The sequence below is a fragment of the Argopecten irradians genome, chromosome 1 (genome assembly GCF_041381155.1).
Source record: "Argopecten irradians isolate NY chromosome 1, Ai_NY, whole genome shotgun sequence".
NCBI lineage: Eukaryota > Metazoa > Mollusca > Bivalvia > Pectinida > Pectinidae > Argopecten > Argopecten irradians.
The window spans coordinates 54,674,799-54,697,571 of NC_091134.1; the positions used below are offsets into that span (position 1 = coordinate 54,674,799).

Here is a 22,773-nt window from a genome sequence, read left to right on the forward strand (position 1 = left end):
TAGATAAGGATTACATGTGGAAGAGTAATTTAGTTCTAGTAATTAGAATATTTTCTGATAAAAATATAAACGGTCAATTATACCATTTTATCAATGCTAACGCATTGTAAAGTAAAGATCCTTGCTTTACTATTTACTAATATTCTAACTAGATTGGTTAGTTTTTGTTCAAGAACATTTCCACAAATGAAGCATTCAAAGACAGCATTTGTCATTATATAAATAATTTAATGATTCCGCATTGATCAGCCAACATGACACATCATATTTGCAATGTTCATTCCATTCACAAAATACTTCGTGCCAGAAGAAATGGTGTGCAGATTTGCATAGGATGAACAATGAAGCATGCTATATATATTGCGTTTGAGCACTGTTTCATGGCAATTGTGGCAAACGTCTAGCACCATTATAACTCGCCCATAAAAGATTTCACTTTGTTATTTATCCTATCTTTTCTGTCCTCATTTATACCCAGTTTAATGTCCATCACATGTTTCCTCTGGTCTGCAATCGTCATCGGACTCCTAGAGTGAGAAAGATGAGATTTCCATTCATTCGCCGAAAGCGTTGGGCGCCGTTGATTCAGAATATCCATTATTCCTGCATTTTTGTTAATCGCCGTACTTGGAAAGTTAGGTGCCGTTTTGTCGTTTGGGTCTCTTGAAGGCTGTTTACGAACTGAGTACATTTTTCGAGCCATAGCTTTCTTATCGAACACGTGTTGTGCATTAAATTGACCCATTTCACGTTGGCGAATGCTTTCCCTCCTTGCCATTGGATGTTTTTCCGCATTAATATTAGCACGGAGAAGTTTTTTAGTAATAGCTGAAGTGTCTGTCATCCAAGTTTGGTTTGACCTTGGGGTGGATGGCCGACTGCACGAGGTTAAAGAGTCATCGTCGGCATAAATGCTGGGTACGTCATCAAAATCGCCGTCACCCTTTAATGACGTAATAAATGTTCGTGATTTGGCGGGACTACTTTGCGGTCGTGTTGATGACGACACTTCACTAGACCTTTCACTTAGGTCAGATAAATCTAAAGGTTTGACACGTGACCGCTCTGCGGCTGACTGCGGGCGTTGGAATCGTCGTCGTTTACGACTAACAATTCGTTCACCATATAAAAAGCAAGGTGAGCCTTCTGGTTTCTCATACTCTTCTTCCGAGTCCGGACCGAGCCCTTCTGGGCTCTGACCACTGCAGGCATTAATGTAATCCAAAGTAACAGATATCAGTCGGATGTCCTGATTTGTGACCTGAATTTGGCGCTTCCTTTCTTTATCCAGAATATTAAGACGTCCATGCAGTTTTGCAGTCTCTATATTATTGATTCTGTATGCCCTCTGTACCCTCGAGGAGTTATAACTTGGATGTTCCAGAGCAGACATTTTCGATTATTGATACGTCAATGGAAATCACTACCAGGATGATAAATACCGGACACGATGAGCCATCTGTAATAACAAAACAAACAAATTATAAGAAAGTGATAAATACATGTATATAAGCAAAAGGTTCCAGACCATACATGATCCTTTGTTTTATTTCATCGTCAATGTAATTGACATGTACATAATTATGCAAGCGTAATGCATAACACGAAATGCTGCATAATTGGTAGGGACATTTTCTTCCTCCATCACAAACCTGTTTGATTTCATTATAGTCTTTGATATTTTTTCTGTTTTATGCAAGCCAGAAATGTTAACACAAAAGACATTAGCTGTGACAAATATGGAATATTAGTAGCTGTAAATTCCCTATTAACGACATGAAGGTAATATGACTTTCTGATACTAAACTGTCCTCCACTTTAGTTATTACTGTGTATATCAAATATCAATTAAATGTTATATATTTTTGTTTAGCTTAATAACAATAATCTAGATAGAAACGGATCAAAGCATTTGATCATAACTCAACCACTGACAAACTAATTTGAGCTTGTATTACATTATCTCAAAAACCCTAAAAGAGATCAATGACTTATCAATAAAATGTATAAAGAAAAACACGAATAAAATGGATATGACCTCGGATTTTAGAATACATTGTCAATTATAATTGTAAACGTATGATGGCGTCCTTGGGAATGAATGTCAGCAAAACAAAAAGCATCAATATTGATCAATAGTCCATTTTCCCCGTCAGCTTAACGTCTTCTATAATTTGGCATATTATTAAAGAATAACATCCATGTTAACCAATGAAGGTGCTTTAATATAATACATTTTCCTATGATATATTTGTTTAGTTCATTTATTGTAAACAAATACAACAACTGTATGTTCCTATAACAAACTGACTATAGTAAGCTATCAATGTGTTGCTATATACCATAGGTGATGTTTAATAGGATTGAGCTGCTAACTGTTCTGTAAAAACGCACAAACACAGTACATTAGTTACGTAAGGAAAAAATATCGATTCACAATCAGAATTAACAAGTCTTCAGAGAATTTCAATCGGTCTTAATTCTTCCCGCACAGTAACCATCTATTGACTATCATTAGCCTATCCAGCCGGCAAAACTAACATGTAGTCGGATACAGCTGATTAGAGCTGTTTTTGTATTGAATATAGAAATTGGGGTTCTAATGGTTTCCATATCGATTCGGGTAATGAAGTATTATCGTTAGTTTCAGAAACTCGTTAAAAGCTTATCACACTGTAACTAAGTACCGTAACTTGTGTGTAAAACAACATTCGTTACTGAGGATAGATACATTATGTATACTAGATAATTAAAAATGTCTTTTAACGGTTTAACAACTTACGTATATACCATTATATTAGGGAACGTTAAAGGTGCGAAAATAAGGCAGCCACGAAAATCATTGATAAAAATCTCATTAAATTAGATTTCAATTTAAATACTAGTACTTCTAAAATAAGAATACCTCTAAAATGAGATCAACACAATTGCCTGGTAGTAAACTAACTGTATGGCACGTTACACAACATGTTTACATTTAAAATACTGAAGAGGGAGACTTTTGACAGATAAGGTGAGAGTGACCGAGATATACATGAACATGCCTTATTCATATTTAGGATTTTATTACATCTTTCCAGACATGCACACAGGGTTTTATGATAAATGGATCATTTTAGACCTCATAAAAGCCGATAAGAATATAAGGATATATATAATTCCACCGCTTCACTGTCCATCTCTGGGGAGATTTAAATGGATCTAGCCCCAGTGTTAACCAGTGAATGTCGGCTTTAAAAATCCTATTAACGATAATAAGAGAATATTGATACCTGTGAAGGATAGGCTTGATGTCGGTAGTGCTGATTACATGCTACATCGGTCCTTACCGAAAGCCGTGGGTAAAATGTGCGTTATTATTCTCCCTTTCACCGTAAAAGCATGTCTTAATATCAATCCTAGACAAACTATCATTTAGCTTAAAGTTCTGATGATAAGTTATGATGAATATATATCTAAATAGTCAAACCCATTTGTACCCTTGTACAGTTCCATTATGAGTATTTCTTCGTGCTTTTAAACTACAAATAAATCGTTATTTTAACAAGAGATATTTATTGAACATTATAAATGTTACTTTGTATTATGATACATGTACATGTATACTTCTTTCTGTTACAAATCGCACGTGCATGATCAAAAGTAACATTCAAATAGCGCCTCATTCAAACGGTGCATTTAGGTCAGATTGAAACTGAAGAATTTTGTAGAAGATTCTCCAGTGTCATCCCTATGGAGTCATATATTCTTTTGAATTAATCCTTATGATAAATAAATTTAAGGGTCTCGAAATATGAATTCATGAAAGTTGTGTCCCAAAGCAATGTGATATCAAGGAATATTACAAACGACATTTCCCCTTATAAATATGATACAAATCAATAGATAAAGCATGGAATAAATCCAGAAGTTCTATACTATACAATGAATTTCTAATTTACGTTACTCTCCTATTTGTGTAACTATCCTTATAAGAACTTTGATTGAAAAACGGTTGCATGCAAAATATATATTGGAATACCTGGATACATGTGGATTTGCAATAAAGGCATTATAAGCTTAAGGCAGGCTTTCTATATTATTTCATCGGTACAAGGAAAAGGCGTGAATAATATAATTGTCAGATTTTAAGCAGGTGGCAGCTATGTGATAAACTTTAACTTGACTGATCACATAGGTAAAGGAAAGCTATACCAATAATAAATATTGACAGAGAAATATACCTATGAAATAAATATTGGAATGTACGTTATCAAACTTGAAGCTAGTCAGAAAATAACCCGGGCAACATGGTAACCATTTATAAACAATAATCAACAAATCTTTGTGCAAGATATACATATAAGGTACAAGCAAAAATGAGTTTTTAATTACCTAATAAGCATCATTCCATTCCATCGACATCAATCAATTTTATACTGAAAATGGCAATGGTCATGGAATACCGGTATATCTATCATGGTGTTTGATGTAAATGTATGTTAAAGATATTCATCAAAAAGTCGATTTATTTCGAATACAAGGCCATGCTGTATTTCAAACGAAACTAGACATCCATCAGTCGTATTTAAAAAAAAAGATGAAGAAAGAATCAAAAAAAAAAAAAAAAAAAAAAATCGACACTTGAACAAAAGAAAATCAATATTGCCTTGGAATACTAATTGACTTTACTCGCAGTTTGTGTTTAATACACACACACCACTTAATCTCTTACCTGCGTCTACTACATACGATTGTTGACATCTACATAGAGTATAGCCACGTTACTTGCGGACATTGTTAAATCAATGGCACTCACAACTCCTAAAGGTACATTTCTAATGTATAGGTTTTTTTTTTAAATTTCTTATTGATATATTTTAACTGGCTGCTGATAACGTTACACCCAGCATTGATTCATTAGAATCTAAGTCTAATTAACTAATATCAGCTCTACACTGCCTAACATTACAATTTAAAAACATTTCAATTTCATCAAAGTAGTATAAAATAAGTTAATTAAATATCAGCAGCCTTGCGGCAAAAATACCTTTCGATCTACAACCAATCGATGCGTTGTGTGCTTTTTCATTCTATATCCAATCGAATGTTCAATATATCGTATGCAATTAAAATTCCACGTTAATAGTTATAAATGGACATGCTATTATCGTTACCTCTACATTTAACGATTAATGAAAAATATAGACCGGTGTATTATGAATAACGAAAAATAATTTAATTTAACTTCAGTAATTTCATTTAGATTAATTTTGTTAAGAACAAGACAGTAAACGAGGTTTTGGGGCGTGGTGGAAATATTCATAAGTGGAAATATTCAATCAATTGCCATATACATTGAAATCGGGAATAAAAAATAATTATATTGTTGTTAGACGTGACCTAAATATAGTAAATATAATAAAAGCCATGCAATATTGCAAACGATGAAAACAAATATGGAATGTCTTCTATGTATAAAATTACTATATCATCATAACAACAAGATTTCCTGCATCATTTGGTCAAACAATGTCAATGTGTATGGATTAAAATTTACATGTGATTATAAAAGATGGATTTGAGATGGATTAATTCACATATTTGATTTCCCACGGAGGACGTCGTCCTACATACATGATATGCTTGCTATTAAGAAATGTAAAATAATACAAATATTATAAGTTTTAAGATACAATATGAACAAACTAGTAAATATTTTAAACTCGATACAACGAACCTTCGCATAAAAAAATGTGTAAATCAATTACAACGACCTACACTTTAAATTAAACTTACCTGGTAACAATGCATCAATCCCCACCTAGAGCAGATGCCGACAGAAACACAATGGGTAACTACAAGGCTGTCACAGTAGTCTTTGACATGTGTGATTGAATACTTTCACTCTACTGCGGCATGACTACCTGTAACCCTAGTGTATACCTGTACCTATATCTCCCCACACAGACCTACTCGAGGTTATATATATATCACCTGTATCCTGTCTCCACACGAGCCGGCTAGGGCCAAGTGTGGTAGGCCAGATAAGGCAGGCAGGCCGTAATGTCCAGGGGTAGGACCACTTCACATGTGTTAGGTTACTGTAAACTATTAAATATGAATAACCTATCATCCACTCATCTCAAGGTGACCGCATTTACCTTTGGTACACTGGCCGATGTTTGCTAGTGAGAGAATAAACTAAAAGTGGAGTTTTATCGGACACGAACTTGCTCTTGCCTCGTAATAAATTTCAACTTGATGTCACACAAAATGGTACTCAAATCCTAATCTCTTCCGAATATACATATTCTAGTCCATATATTTTTTCTCATGAAACCTTTCTGCACCAATAAATTTTTTCGATACGTTTCGTGGTGTGATGTATCAGCCTGTTCGTTTATTTTCCGCCTATAAACATTGACAGCACTTCAGTGTAACTAAGATACTCAGGGCATGTATGAGAGTTCTGAGACAATGGTTCACAGGACTACAACATGGATACCACTTAACACGAATACATTAGTCAGTGGTTTATAATGGTTGTGCAGAGATCGCACAATTTGATATCACCTTTATTTATACCGGTAATATCTATAACATCAAAATGTGATCATTACATCCTCAGTTAACCTGTCCGTGGTAGTATGAGCTTAAAATATAGTAATCTAAAGAATAGATGAATTGAAAAAAATCAAATAGAAGTAAGTTACGACTAGTGTTCTTTTTCCTTTTTACAAATTTGTTCATAGAAAACTCACGTTCAGTAATTGAAGCATTTTTCACCATGATTTTGTCCGCGAAAAGAACTTAATCTCTCCTAGTATACCGGTATGTATGTCATCTACCGCAAACAAGAGTAAAGATTTTTGTTATAATACTTACAATAATATTATTGTATGTTTTAAGAATTCCTTATGAAGAGCAAGGAAAGTATCAACTTATGCCCAGATGATAACGACATACGGCCTATATAGATACTGCAGGTAGTACGAGGGCAATGGAACCAGGTGATTTGAGAGGCTAAGCGTTCTCACTTTCATTAACGACACACTGAAAGCAAATCTAGATCAAAATTGAGTGGTGATAGGTATCTAATAAAAGTAACTGACAGGTAAGCCAAATCCGTCATAGATATAAGATATCCCTACTGTGTAATTTGATTTTGTAAATATTTTGGTGTCATGTGTACAAACGACGGCAATTGTTATCATTGTAAAGACATATAATATATCATACCATATATGAAAATAAATCTAACACGTTTAAAAAATTGTTTTCTTAACGTGACGAAAAGATTAAACGGATTATAAGTCTGTATTCTGCATATTAAGATTATATTGAATTTACGGTTTTTATCTCTAAAGATGATTTGAGATGTAAATAACATTCAAAGAGAAAACTATTTCCTCACATGTCCATACACCTCTTGACATATCATGTTCTGTCCACACAACATATGATAAATGTATTGATTATAAAGCGAGAGTTATGGCAAAAGATATTTAATCTATTTAGACCGTTATCTTCTATATATCTATAACGTTTAGTATACACAATAGGATGTTCCCAATAACCACAATAAAGCCGTGAGGGCCCACTTACCAGAGCCGTCATAACTTGTCAACACCATAAGGTAACAACGGAACTTACTGATAATACCTTTCACAATCAATAAAACTGAAAATCATAATAACAATGTGTAGAAAAGGACTTTTTCATCCTACAATAAATATCACAAACACGTTTTTTTTTATATTTTCCACAAAGTGTTTTTGATATAAATGATAGTAATGTTTACTGATAATCATAGTCGTCATTTTAACGCACGAATCATATACATTGTCATAAGTGATGGTTTTCACATACTTATTAATCAAAGTGATATCTTTCACACATTCACATTCCATTGTTTATTCAAGTCATGCATGAGTCTATAACGAGAACAATAGGTTTTACCAATAGTTTACTTAACATCATATACAGGACAACCAGTGTTAGTTCAAATCTAGAATTATCGATAAAATTATTTTTACAAAGTTATGGGAAAGTCAATGGATCCGTTATGTATCGAACTAGACAATAGTATGGTAAGCAGGCTACCTGGAATGACGAATATTGCAAGTGTGTTAGATTTCCCTTTTAACGCCTCAGTGATGTCAAAAACAAACAAAGACGGAGGCCAATACACAATGGCTAACAATCTGTACAAAGATTTCTGGTCAAATAAGATCAACATATTGACACAGTATTCATTCAAACGTTTACTATGTTTGTCAATCTGAACGCTATTGATCCAATCAATATTTGATTTCAATGTATCTGATTAATCAATAGAATTCGTTGTGATGTCTGTGGTAAAAGAGTTATATAGTTTGGAATTGGAGTGTTATTTTTCATTCATTTATTTATAATATAGACGTTTATTCTCAATAATTGATTATTTTTCCCAACACCTATCAGAGTCCTATTTACATATCCAGGTGAATACCAACATGCATTTCATATGGGGGTCATGTGATGCCATTTCATGCTTTCAAAACTATTTATTTACAGTTCAACAATAACAGGCAATTGTGTTTATAAATCGCATGCTTTGTCTGAATGTTCGACTTTCTGTGTGATAATGGATAAAACCGTGCTTTATGACTTCAAACGTTACCGATCTGATAGTAGTCATATTGATCACATAGCGTTTGGTTTGTATAGAGAATGCGTTACATTCTACTATACTGTGAAATCATTTTCCAGGAGGGAGGGTTTAATTTTCGTTGATTTCGTTTTTTGACCAAAATCAACGAATTGACGTCGCCACGAAAATTGATCTTTTTAATTAATGTATATAAATATCAATTAATCATTTAATATGGCAACACATAGTGCCAAACTATGCAAGGATTAGAATTGGTAAATGAAGTTTTAGTACCTGCATATCTGATAGATTTCCAGTCCCGGTTTTATTCGCTTCTAATAACGATAACATTTCACTTTTTACGTTATTGACATTTTCTAATACGTTGTTAATAGCTGAGACTGATGCAATTAGATTTTAAAGAGATTTCAAATCTAATTTTGTTTTTTTTTTGACTTTTCTGATTGAAAACATTTCATTTTCACTTATTTAGTTTCATACATATATAATTGTGTCTTTTTTTTTGCTGGAACGAGTTTTTATAAAGCTGTGCTAAATCTACGAATGTTAAATATATTTTTTGAGAGTTACACTATTTGAAAAGTGGTAAAGTGTCGAAGTCACAGCTAAGCGTTACACTGTAAGACCAACGCAACTTGTATTAAACAAAGTAGTTATTTGTTTTTGAGCAATTCATCCTGTAATATATTATCTGGTGTGATTTGTAAGGAGTGCAGAGTACCGCAATAAAACTGAAGTATAGCCTAGATATTAAACCATGCTGAGTACTCGATTGGTCTATATCAGGTAAACTCTTGTCTTTGTTCCAGTTTATAACACCAAGAGCATTGATGGGGACATCTACTAAAAATGACGATTATATATAAAAAAGAAAAAAAATTTTTTTTACTAAAAAGACTAATTTTGTATTTATATTCAATCCATCAATATTTTCTCTATGTTCATTATCCTCTTTGTTTGTTTTTGTGGTATGTTAGGACGTCTTATAATCTGCAATAAGTTTTGCCCAATCCTATATATATTCATTGTCTGTATTTCTTTCTCATTGTATGGTATGGGAGAAAGTCAATCCTATTGTCTTTTGTTTGACAACAAAATATGTCTAAAATAACAGATTTTCTATTCTTTAACATCAATCTCTGGGCACAATAAAAATGGGATGAACACATGATTCCTTAATTCAGTGTGGTCGTTATGCAGTATATTTGTTTAAGAACGTCGTATATGATATTATATAGGCTTTGATATTAAGTACAATTTGAGTGTGTAAATCATCAGTATGCGCTGGGTAATCTGTCGTATGTTTACACACGTCAATGGATTAAGCTTTCTTAAACTTCCTAATCTTATTGGAATATAATAAATCGTATTGTTAGGTACTAACTTAACGTCTATCTAAAGATCAGGCACTGAGTCATGATCCACATTATGAACACATTATGAACAATTTAAAAACTTCAGCATGTTTTAAATATAATTATTAACACGAATCGTAAGGCGCGAAATCCCAATGATACTCGTTCATTTTTGACCTAAATGGTATTCTTTCAAAAGTACAAGAACAAGTATATCATCTTGTTGTATCATGTGTGCATAACTTTACTCGTTACTTATAATTATATAATCACGTGTATGACAAGTCAGGTCGATATCCATGGACACATACCATGCTTTAGGATAGGTGAATTTTATATGGGAACTCCGAATCACTTTCACTACTAAAACCTGGTCAAATAAAAAACTTAGACGTTATCTTTCTGATACCGTTAATTTTGAGTAAGGACGCTTGATGTGGAAATATGCCATATTTCTGATTTAAGGTCATTCTTAGTCATGAATAATCGGACATGCCCTACATCTGAATGTGTTTTCCAAGTTGATACAAAAGCAAATATTCATTTATTTATTTTATGACAAAATATTCTGTTTTTTTTAGTAATAGGCTTTGATGAGATTTCTTTTATACATCCAAGTTCACTGCCAATGTATAATTCCAAAATTTGGCTTTGCTTCTAATCAAAACGTAAAAATCCGTTTTCCTTCCAAATGTATCGGGGGAAAACAAGTAGATTTATGATTAATATATTTTTTAATTTCATAAAAAGTGATATCATTATTACTAAAATATAGAAACATCTGAACTTGATACTGTGACATTCTTAATTTCCTTAATCAACTATTTTGTTGTATCTAACGCATTTAGGTAAAATTGCATGATTCGAACTTCCAGAAAAAACATCACAATACAGTTTTTACAAAATAGAGATTATATTCTCTTCTTTGTTTTGCTATTGTTCCAGTGAATTCCTGCATGATTTATCTCTATCTATTTGTTTAACACATATCACTAAGTTGTTCTTATCTAACCTAAGGTAATACACAATTGTTCCCAATTTATCCTTTCTCTACAAATTCTTTTATTTCAAGCACACATGTTCGTTTCTTATGTACAGACATCCACGAATTAAATGTGTGATATGATACTGACACAATATTACACATTAAAGTGTCGGTCAACGAAAATCTGTGGTTTTACTATCACTGACTTATTCTGATTTTACTGTCACCAAATTATCGGCAAATGAAGTTGTGGTAATGGAAATGTTACATATTTATGTCTTATATGATAAATCTTAACAAAGAAATAGTTACAATAGCGACGACATTTATTCGATCTTTAGGGATGAATTCAATAGCATAATTCAATTAGGGATGAATTCAATAGCATAATTCAATCCAGATGAAATCGAAATTCAGCAACGAATGCTTGAACGTTCCTTTGGGAAGATCATATGAAAGAACAACCTTGCTTGCATGATTGCTTCATTCGTGCATATTTAATGTTGAGAAAATTATATTTGATTAAGCTAAACATACTTATGATACCATTTTGTTGTATATTGGAATGAAATACCGTAAGAGAAACTCAAGCAAAAGGGAAGTTGAATGTTGATGTAATAAATATCATTTTCTTGATTTGACACGAGGAATATTTATCCATTTCATTTCCTATCTTTCGATACGGTACTACTAGTGCAGCCGAGAGTGTACGAGTATACGATGAATACCGGATGTAAATGACATAAAACATTCTATAAGGGGTCAGTGTTCTTATACAAATGACTCGGATAATATTATTGTGAATCATTTACAATATTAATCTTATTACTACTTTTTTAATATCATGAAACAATATACATTTACAAAATAAAAAAAAATATTAATATTCTTTCGTGTTATGCGTGAACAATAATAATTCATATATTAATCCAAATTGTATATCTGTAAGAAATATATGGATCTGTTAAGGAAAGAAAACAACCTACCTGATTACATTCGATACATAAACTCCTCCTTGTACAGCATACACCTTCACACTTCCTTCTGTCGCTCCTCTCAAGCTTTGGTCTGGTTGTCAGAAGATCGTACTTCAACTTGTAAATCAGGTGCCAAAGTCCCATGTCTGAGCCGGCATTGCCCTCTGCATGTTTAATCAATTCAAATCCTGAGATTGGAATCCGATTTGTGGACGAATAAGACTAAGTTGACGGGTTCGGCATAATTCGTTTATGTTTCTTATATACACTTGCCATAACGTTTACTTTAACACACATAACGCATATCAAACAAGCCATTTCCCGCTGTTTTCATACCTACCTGGTATATATTAATGGATGTCGGACCCTAAATGTCTAATTCGTTAAATATTTTTATTAAAATACTTGCGACACGCAGATATTTGAATACCGCAGACATAAAACAAAGCGAAACGTCGGGAACAGTTCAAACATTAACTCGACTCATTGTTACTTAGCAAAGCAAATAGAGTCGGGCATTCTTTTCATATCATACCAGCAAACATTCGGTATATTTATATCGTCTGTGAGATGTCATTATGAAATAAATTTTGAACAAATTATAGTGTGTTTTTAGTTGTGATTATAACAGCAGGGGTATTTTATCAAATGGCAGAAATTTAAAGCGCAAAATGTCATATAATCCACATTGTCGCTAGAGTACATCTGAATGATTACGTGATGGGCAAACATTCAGTTCGCCCTCTATAGTGGCTTGTGTGAAGTATTTCTTATGTAAATTTATATCAATATACCATCAATCATTTTAAATATCCTTTTATATATATGTGTGTGTGCATTCGTATGTCCTCTTTGATTTCTGTTGAATTTACTAGTATAATATATACATTAATTGTACTGCAATTTGTAGAGCGTTCCCCGTGTTACAAATACATATATGTACTAAATAATTTAATATATAACTAAGGTATGATTTTGTTATTGATATCAGATTGCTTTTTCTCTTACCCCAGACAAGGATATCCACAGTTTTACCGGTGTGAGATTTGTCTATCTAACCCTAGGGTAAAGACAAGCTACACGACATCTTTGCAAGTGCCCAACAATGGTATGAAGTCACGACAACAGTATCATGGCGTTGCGATAATAGTATTATAACGTCACGACAATGAAATGACGTCACAAAGAACGCGAAGACGGCGACTCATTGAGGTCACGTCATCCTCGCTTGCATAAGTGACACGTTTATTAGAGACACAAAGTGGTGCACGGGGTAAGAGAAAAAGAATCATTCACCCTCTTTGGGGTGAGACAGGAGATCTCAACCCTCGGGATAAGATTCTTAAGCTGTGGAACACTCGGCAAACCCTCGTGTTTGACAACTTAAGAATCTAACCCCTCGGGTTGAGATTCTCCTGTCTCACCCCAATGGGGGTGAAAGATTCTATTAATCCATAAGGTGCTTTTTCTTCATTTTGCGTGCGTCATTAATTTATTAAGATAACTTCGGGAAATGCATGACCATGAGATTCATTGCACCTTTCAATGTGTACATGTACATGTTTACAAGTGACCAATAACCCCAAGACGTCATCGGCCACTCAAATTTCTATTTTGGCCACTGAAAAATCACATGACCTTCCAATCCAAGGATTGATGATCAGCCCAGCGTATTCGAAGATATCTTATTAAGCTAGACCGAGTTATCTCCCATTCTATGGGTATACGACAGATTAAACAGTGCGGCAAATTAACTTGTGGGTTTCTAAAAGTACAAAAAACTGAGGGAAAAGGTGTAAATACACGAAAGCAACCTTTCAGCCTATTGTAATAAGGAATTAATTAAAGCCTTAAAGCTCTCACCGCCAATGCGTGTTTTATTCCTTTTTTGTGTGTTATGTGTATGAGGGTGTGAGGGTGTGTGTGTATATATTTGTTTTGCTTTTTTTTTTTTTTTTTTTTTTTTGGGGGGGGGGGGGGGGGGGGGGGGGGGCGGGGGGATTCATAACTAATATTGCCACTGTGCGTTTTAAAATACACACTTTTTATGATGTCCAAAGTCATTATGAAATAAAAATCATGATATTTTGACATATATCCTCTAACTGGCCTAGGCATTCAATTTCAAAATATGTTATTGTCAACATAACGAAAAAACATGTTTATCAATCATGATCAGACGACAGGACAGTCCTTTACGTAATATTCGGTTAATTTGATTATTATAGTTACATGTGTGATCATACATGATGTAAATACAATGTATCTACTTTCTGTTATCATACGGTATATATACAGTGGCGTAGGAAGATGAAACGTAATGGGGGGGGGCAACGGTCCTCAATATTTTGTAACAACCCCCCCCCCCCCTCGCGTGCCCGCACCCACAGGAGATACTTGATATACTTATTATACATAATCCTCGAACACATCTATATACAGTGGCGTCGCTAACAGGAAATTAATGAATACGCAAATTAGCATGCGAGTATGGGGGGTCCGAGGTATCCCCTGGAAAAATATTAGAATTTAGAATGACTGAGGTTAGCTTTACAATGTATTTTGATGACTTTTCGAGCGCCGAAGGCGCGAGATTTTGGTGTTTGGGGGATCCGGGGGTCTCCCTGGGGAAAAATTATACGATTTAGAGTGGCAGAGATGAGTTTTACGATACATTTTGTTGAATTTGCGAGAGCTGAAGGAGAATTTTGGTGTTTGGGGGGTCCGGGGGTCTCCCCCGGAAAAGATTTTACGATTTAGAATGGCTGAGATGAGTTTTACGATGTACTTTGATGAATTTGCGAGCACCGAAGGCGTGAGATTTTGTTGTTTGGGAGGTCCTGGGTACTACCCCGGGAAAAATTTTACGATTCAGAATGACTGAGATGAGATTTACGATGCATTTTTTTTAATTAGTGAGCGCCGTAGGCGCGAGATTTTGTTTGCTTTTTGGGGCGGGGGGTCTCCCCCCGTGAAAAATATTACGATTTTGTATTTTGATGAATTTTAAGAGTTCTTAACATGGTATTTTTTTTTATTGAAAGTTACCTGCTATGAAATGATAATTGTGAGTGTCGGCATATACTATTATGCAACCCAGCTCGATCTGAACATACCGGATTCACACCATCGGCACTCAAAATAATACCAGTGGTGTAGGAAGATGAAACGTAATGGGGGGGGGGGGGCAAAGGTCCTCAATATTTTGTACCCCCCCCCTCCCCGCCGCACCTACAGGAGGAGATTAATTCAACACACAACCATATATACTTTATATACTTTTTTTCATATATCATTAAATATAATCCTTGTACACATTTATAGACAGTGGGGTCGCAAAAAGGAAATTAACGAAGACTGGCCAAATTAGCGTGTGAGCGCCGAAGGTGCGAGATCTTGGGGTCTGGGGGTCGACCCGGGAAAAATATTACGATTTAGAATGGCTGAGATGAATTTTACAGTGTATTTTGATGATATTGCGAGCGCCCGAAAGCGCGAGATTTTGGTGTTATGGGGGTTCGGGGGTCTTTCCCGGGAAAAAATATTACGATTTAGAATGGCTAAGATGAGATTTACAATGCATTTTGATGAATTTGCGAGCGTCCGAAGGCGCGAGATTTTGGAGTTTGGGGGGTCCGGGGGTCTCCCCCGGGAAAAAAATTACGATTTTAGAATGTTTAACGATGTATTTTAATGATATTAAAGCGTTCTTACCATGGTAATTTTTCGATTTAAAGTAACCTGCATTTAAAAATGATAATTGTGATAATTGTGTCGTCACCATACCGGCTTCACACCATCGGCACATTGTTTTGTAACTCAAAATAATAATGAATTAATTGGCTTGCTAAGACATATAAACAAAGTAATCTTTTAAGAGACATTTTTGAAATACAAATGCAGTACGTAGAATCCCTTAATGGACATTTTTAGTGTAGTTCATGTGTATTGAATTACTACTATTAAAGGTTTGAACATTATGTGCTTGAACGTTTTAGGAAATGCGCCGCGCAGCGGAAATTTTTTTAGAATGAAGTACGAAAATTGTGCAGGAGGACTCTTTTTTCTTTCAAATATGCATTTTTAGAACATTTCACTCGGCGAAAAGGGGGGGGGAGGTTCAAAAAGACATGCTTGCCCCCCGTACTGGGGAACGGGGCGGGGGCAATTGCGATTGCCCCCCTGCCCCTGCTTCCTACGCCCCTGATATATATTGTATATCTGTGTTTCTGAAAGGACTACACAGGAGGAGTAGTAATCTTGAACAGAAACCTAAAACTACCATTTATGAGAGAAAAATTAAATGTTTAATTCAGTTAAACAAAATTATTAAATGAAGCATATTACAGGGTCGGGTCGAAGTTCACAAAAAAGATTTTGTGTTTTTTCCGGATTTTAGTTACGGATGTTAGTTTTTACCTCGTTCTACTTGCGCGCCATCCTCAACTTCCGGTAAACGTTTTCCAACGTGCGTGCCCTACCACCGCACAACAATATCTATATTTGCACACCAAGAAAAACTGCGTTAAGACTCGGAACTCCATAACAAAAACAGGTTTGTCAAACGGATGTTATGTGTGAATTTTAAATCAATGATATATTTCCCTTATGACTTTGTAATTGCACGTTTTACACCAACGATAACAAAGACACCCCCCCCCCCCGGCGACAGCCAGATATTTACACTTTTGATTTATGATGAACTTGTATTGTCATAATTCCTCAGTAATTTGTTTATCCGTATCGTAATATTGTTTTAACTTTATATTTTTAAGCAATGTGATTCAATTTATTTACAATTAATAAATATGTATTTGCAATAAGTGTACATTACTCTTCATTAGTCTTTGCACGCCATTCTGTTTTCTCTTTTTATTCAGGAATGGACATCAGACCAAATCAAACAATATACATCAACAATCTTAATGAAAAGATTAAAAAAGATGGTATGTATAGTATCATTATTGAGGTTTCTTGTTGACTACAAGTTTCCTTGTCTAGCTCAAACTATTGCTATGGCCTAATGATTTTCTGTTCTTTTGGTACATGATCAATTTAAGCAGGAGTAGAAATTGCAACAAATCCATAACAAGCCAAGCAGTGGGTGGGATTGTTCTGCTTCACATGTAATTGATTTTAAGATCATAATTATTTGCATGTGCATTGATACTATGTTGTGTGTAATGTGTAATGTATTACAAACATATTTTTATGGTTTTCACTTTAATCATCTCACTTTAATTACAAGGGTTTAAACCATCATTTTTCAGATCTCAAGAAATCCCTTTATGCCATATTTTCCCAGTTTGGACAAATTCTGGACATTGTCGCCATGAAAACCCTGAAGATGCGAGGACAAGCGTTTGTTATATTTAAGGATATTAGCAGTGCCACCAATGCTATAAGATCAATGCAGGGATTCCCTTTCTATGACAAACCAATGGTAAAATTATTAATGATATGGTTGAACTGCCCGGTGCTCTGAGAACTTGGTGGTGTCGTTAAGACTCAACGCATTTAGCTAGGTGGTATGACTAAACAGGAATTCATTTAACTGCAGTAATGTGTCAAGTCATATAGAGAACCTGTTAAAAATCAATAATTTTTCAAAAGAGCTTCAAAGTGTTAAATCTGAAACTCTTCTATTTAAACTTGGTGAACAGAATGTATTAGAACAAATTAAGAGAAAATCTTAAATGCAAAATAGTTTATATATTAAACAACATTTACAGTATTTACACTTTATCTACTTCATAAAGAATTACTTCATTAAGAATTGAAGCTTAGTTGCAGAAAAGGAAAGTTTCTATGGAAATTGAAGGAATCACTTATTTAATATATTTCCTTGCAGAGGATCCAGTATTCTAAAAAGGACTCTGACATCATTGCTAAAATCAAAGGAACTTTTGTTGAACGTCCAAAAAGAAAGAAGGAAGAGGAAGGAGATGTCGCAAAGAAATCCAAGAAAAAGAGTGCTGCACAAAAGTGAGCTTTCATGATTATAATGATAACATTATTATGATAACGAGGGAGGTTTCTCTGAAATTTTGATTCTAAAATAAGTGACTTCTAAATATGTCTTTCATAATTGGTTTGCATTAATCCTACAATGCATCTTGGCATGTCTGACAAGAGTCCTTTAACTGACAATTATTGAGAATGTTTAATTGTTGATAAACTGGATCTTAACTTTCTTTTTCTGACAGACAAGCTGCTGCCCCAGTTATGCCCCAGATACAACCTGTAGCACAGATGGCTCCACAAGTACAACCAGGTAAGCATCCATGGATACAAGACCACTTTTATACTTTGAAAAACTTAATCCTGGTTCATTTGGACGAAGCAGCAAATATAATTACAAATAGTGATATTAAAAGTATAAAGAATAATGTAATTAAAATTGAGTGAAGTATTTTCCAGTTGGAAACAATTAGAGTTAAATTACCAAGATTAGATTAAGGTACTGGTTAGTGATGACATACAGGACTTTTGTATGACAAGTAAATTAATAGTTGTCAAGTTTTTCCAACATTCTACAACTAGACTTGTATTATTGAGATAGAAGTTCTAAACCTGCATGTGTTAGTTGCCATATACTGATCATAGGTCCTTGTCTTCAGTTTTGCTTTAAATGCTTAGCTTTCTTTCTCCTATACCGGAAACATCCTGTTATTAAAGTGATTTTATAGCAGTTAATAGAATGTTTGAAAATGTAAAACAAACCAATGTGTTTGTGTAATACCTACAAAGCAAATCTGAATCTGTCGTGTGAGACATTCTCTTGATACTGTTTATATGATTACCACTATCTGTTTCCAGCTGCTGCAGCCCCTCCCTCAGCTGCTGCCCCAGCCCCCACAGCCATCCCAGAACAGCCCCCAAACCAGATCCTCTTCTTGACAAACTTACCCGAGGAAACAAACGAAATGATGTTGTCTATGTTGTTCAACCAGTAAGTTATAAACCATTGTTGTCTGGTATCGAGTATTAGAAAAGATAAGAGATTTAAAAAGTCTTTCCTTTGTTTTCAAAATATAAAACTTTTAAAATCTTATTAGAAAGGCATTCTATATATAAAACATTCCCATAGTTGGACTCACCTCAAAAATCACATAAATCATTGAGAGTGTTGATTTAAGATTTTCAAGTAAATAAAAAGTAAATGCTGAGTTTTGTTTCACTTTTTAGACAAATTGATATGTAAGTTATAAGAATTAATAAACAAACAGATAATTACAACTTAATTATTCTTCTTTACAGATTTCCTGGATTCAAAGAAGTGCGTTTGGTGCCCGGTCGACATGACATTGCTTTTGTTGAGTGTGAAAACGAGGTTCAATCAGCTGCTGCTAAGGATGCATTACAGGGCTTTAAGATCACACCCAGTAATGCCATGAAAATCTCCTTCGCAAAGAAATAGACAATTTATTAAATGGTGCAATTGTTTGAATGTTTGTTGTGTGTGCATGAATGTGTTAGATTGTGAGTTTTGAAAAAGTATTGAAATCTGGAGATCATGAAACTTTCCAATGTGAAAAGAAATATTGAATTCCCAATGATGATGCAAACCAGTTGATTTGCTTTACTTTCGACTTTAATAGTATTTGCTGATGAAATTACTGTATTTTCACTTTTGATATTTATGTATTTTTAAGAAACATCTCCATTGAAATTAAGTTTGTTTGAATTGAAAGTTAAAAGAACTTTAAAGCTGACAGCAATTGATCATCTTTTTGATACATCATTGTAAATTTAATCATCAGCATCACTTGACAATCCAGCATTGCACTTAGCTGGTTGTTTCCAATTAATTTGGATCCAATTTGTTTTCTGCAGTGAAACCTGTTTTATTTGAAATGTATATCAAAACATAGTTTTAGAAGGCTACCAGAAACAAGAAGAAGAGGTTCATGTTTGCGTATTAAAATTTACATACATATATGAGTTTTAACGCTTCCTACGAAAGGAAAGCTTGTTTTATGTACATTTTAATTAGGCAGGTCCCACTGTTTGTATGCAGCATTGCACACGGCTGTATTTTTGTTAAATTCCGGCATTGCACCGAGCTGGTACTATTGTTGTATTTTGTGGTTATGGTGTTTTGAACATTACCAGATATTCCTGGCCTTGCACACCTGTCAGGGCTATCTGGTAATGAACAAACATCGAAGGATCACTACTGTAATAATAAATATAAAAAACATTTATCTATGTTGTGTTTATTTTTACTTTCCTCCATGATATAAATTGGCTTTACCAATCAAACAGCCAAAGGTCCATCCTCGATACTTCAGGGTCACTTACGATCTCTACACCCCTGGACTATTTCATAGTAAATCTGGAGGCAACAGAACAGGAAAGGTAATTTAGTCCTTTGACGCACATTAAAAGAGCCGTATAAACGTTACATTGTGATTGACTGGGTGGCTTTGAAGTTGGGCGTCGCTCTCTCTGTAGTATTCAAAGAAAATTTTTGCTTTTCTGTGATTGGTTCAGATTTTTTCCTTTGAGCTGCCTTCAGTTTTCCTATGAGATAGTCCAGGAGTCCCTGGAGTATCAGTGATGACAAAGGTCATACTTGCTTGTCAAATGATTGATGTCAAATCTGTGGCATGTGCTGAATTTCAGTAATGAACACAATTTAATGCAAAATCAACATGGAATAAAATGTTAAACGTTTGAGTCGGAAGACTCATTCAAGGAAATAAAACACGACTTATTCAAAGATGAAGTGAAATTCTAGCATGAACATAAAAATTAATGATATTTTTCCACTTTGGAATTGCTGAGCATATTTTAATCATTTTTTTTCTTGTTTATATACGAGTCGAGGTTATTAATATAAGAACTAATTGTCTAACTACCAAATAATACTTTTTTTACATGGATATTCACATTGTTATCAGTTTTTTTCATATAAAAAGACAAATATAATGTTTCTAGTTACTATTTGCAGCATTATTGTACTTTACGGAATGTAAATCGTAATCTAAAAATGACAAAAATGAGGGGACACCCGGGTTCGAACCAGGGACCTCTCGATCTGCAGTCGAATGCTCTACCACTGAGCTATATCCCCCGTTATCATTGCAGGGAGACATTTTATGTTTTATACATTGTGAATGGTTGGTAAATGCTTTTATGACAGTCCCCCATCGATGAAAGAAAATTCCAGGTGTTATAAACATGCTGAAATTTAATGATATTTTCATGTTGTGTAGAAACATCATAACAAAGCAGGTGATAGGTGCTGACGTGGCAGTTTGTCTAAAATGGGCGTGACGCCAAGAAAGAACAAGAGTTATTTCCCTTAGACTACTTAAATCTATAGCATCTGGTAAAAAAATGTTCACTGCAGTACATATTAAGAATACAGAAATGTATTTGAAAATAGTACACAATAATAAATAATGACAAGTCTAAACTGTTACGTTAAAATGAGGTTTTTTTAGATCATGAAAGTAATCCATTTAAAACAGACGTGATATAGAATACTGATTAAACGTCACTTCCCCGAAACGCATGTGTAATTGTGTATGTGCTATCACCAGCAAGTACGTATACGAAGCTACAAATTGTATATCATATGCATATCGAACGTGCTCCAAACTGTTAGCACAAATTCTACTGACTCTTGAAAGGCGCCAGTTGGTTGGGCGTGTATTTTTTCCCCAGAACAGGCTTAATTAAAACAAAAGTTTCATCATGTTTGAAATATAACTATGTACACCATTTCAAAAAGTTCATCAGGATTTCCGAGGAAGGACCTTATTTGAAAGACTGACCCCACTGAAATCAGTCGTAAATTTGTGATTTTAAAGCAAAACTTAAAAGATGAAACTATCAAACGCATACAGTTTTGCTGTAGACGACTTAAAGATATCGCCCAAATGACATTGATATTAAGTTAAATCCGAAAAATATCGGTGGATTATCAGAATAATATAAGTGGAGGCAGACCGTTTTATTTGATATGAATATCAGAATATTGATTGAAAATTATGTCCAGGAGTGTGGGAGTCATTACATACAAGCATATGAGTGTAGATGTGTGTGTCTTAAATGTCATTGTGTTAAAGTTGAGTTTTCTGTATAAGTATTCAGTGCTGCAATAATAACAATGTCTCTGTCGTAAGCTTAGAATTTTTATTTGCCAGAATTACATATTGACTGTGAGAGAGAAGGCTTAATAATTCTGTTCTCAATCACCTTCCATTGTCATTAGAACAATACATTCACAACTGTTACTGAGTATAATTATTTCCCCCTAATGTTTTGTATTCGAACTTGTTATATTTGTCTAATCTACATAGATTTACACTGTCGTTTGTTTGATAACATACCAAGTAATATCATTATAAAAATGCCGAGTAATCAATAAACACAATTAATTCTATAAAAATGCCGAGTAATCAATAAACACAATTAATTCTAGCCACACCGTTCGATCATGATGTGGGCGTGGGTGTGTCGGAGAACGCGGGGAATCTTAATGTGGCACACTACTCTATATGTCGGCAATGCTATGTGAATGATACATCACTAGATATAATTAACCCGGATAGAACTAATTACCTACATGATACAGTATTTTACTGATGTCCGGAAAGCGTTCAGATTCGGTAATGAACATATCATTGAACAAATAATTTCATTATTTTTAAAAACAGAAGACAGGCCCGAAGTGACTCGATCTTTTATAGCTTAGTAATTTTATAACGTCCGGAAATGTTAATTATGTTCAAAAAAACTACCTGTAACAGTACAGATAGGAATAGCTGAGTCAATCACAACCCATAGTGCAATGCATAGGTCGAATAA

The 22,773-nt window shown here is 34.2% G+C and overlaps 2 protein-coding genes and 1 non-coding gene across 4 annotated transcripts; 1 reads left to right on the top strand and 2 right to left on the bottom strand.

Annotated features, from left to right (window-relative positions):
• Positions 1 to 16: 16 nt before the first annotated feature.
• Positions 17 to 12,199, bottom strand: LOC138333698 (uncharacterized). Of its 2 annotated transcripts, none has more exons than XM_069282257.1 (2): positions 11,962 to 12,199; positions 17 to 1,459 (listed from the first exon to the last, which is right to left on the bottom strand). In XM_069282257.1, the coding sequence occupies exon 2, from the start codon at positions 1,391 to 1,393 to the stop codon at positions 410 to 412; it is 984 nt and encodes a 327-aa protein (XP_069138358.1). In that variant the 5' UTR covers positions 1,394 to 1,459; positions 11,962 to 12,199; the 3' UTR covers positions 17 to 409. The 2 variants fall into 2 exon arrangements, with proteins under 2 accessions (XP_069138358.1, XP_069138349.1); XM_069282248.1 differs by lacking the exon at positions 11,962 to 12,199 and adding an exon at positions 5,779 to 6,081.
• A 4,162-nt stretch (positions 12,200 to 16,361) lies between these two features.
• LOC138333711 (U1 small nuclear ribonucleoprotein A-like) lies at positions 16,362 to 20,157 on the top strand. The gene is made up of 7 exons (XM_069282264.1): positions 16,362 to 16,507; positions 16,833 to 16,898; positions 17,223 to 17,395; positions 17,804 to 17,937; positions 18,159 to 18,226; positions 18,772 to 18,904; positions 19,213 to 20,157. The coding sequence occupies exons 2-7, from the start codon at positions 16,835 to 16,837 to the stop codon at positions 19,370 to 19,372; spliced, it is 732 nt and encodes a 243-aa protein (XP_069138365.1). The 5' UTR covers positions 16,362 to 16,507; positions 16,833 to 16,834; the 3' UTR covers positions 19,373 to 20,157.
• An 802-nt stretch (positions 20,158 to 20,959) lies between these two features.
• On the bottom strand, positions 20,960 to 21,031 carry Trnac-gca (transfer RNA cysteine (anticodon GCA)). The gene has a single exon. It is a non-coding gene; the product is annotated as a tRNA-Cys (tRNA).
• Between the last annotated feature and the right edge of the window lie 1,742 nt (positions 21,032 to 22,773).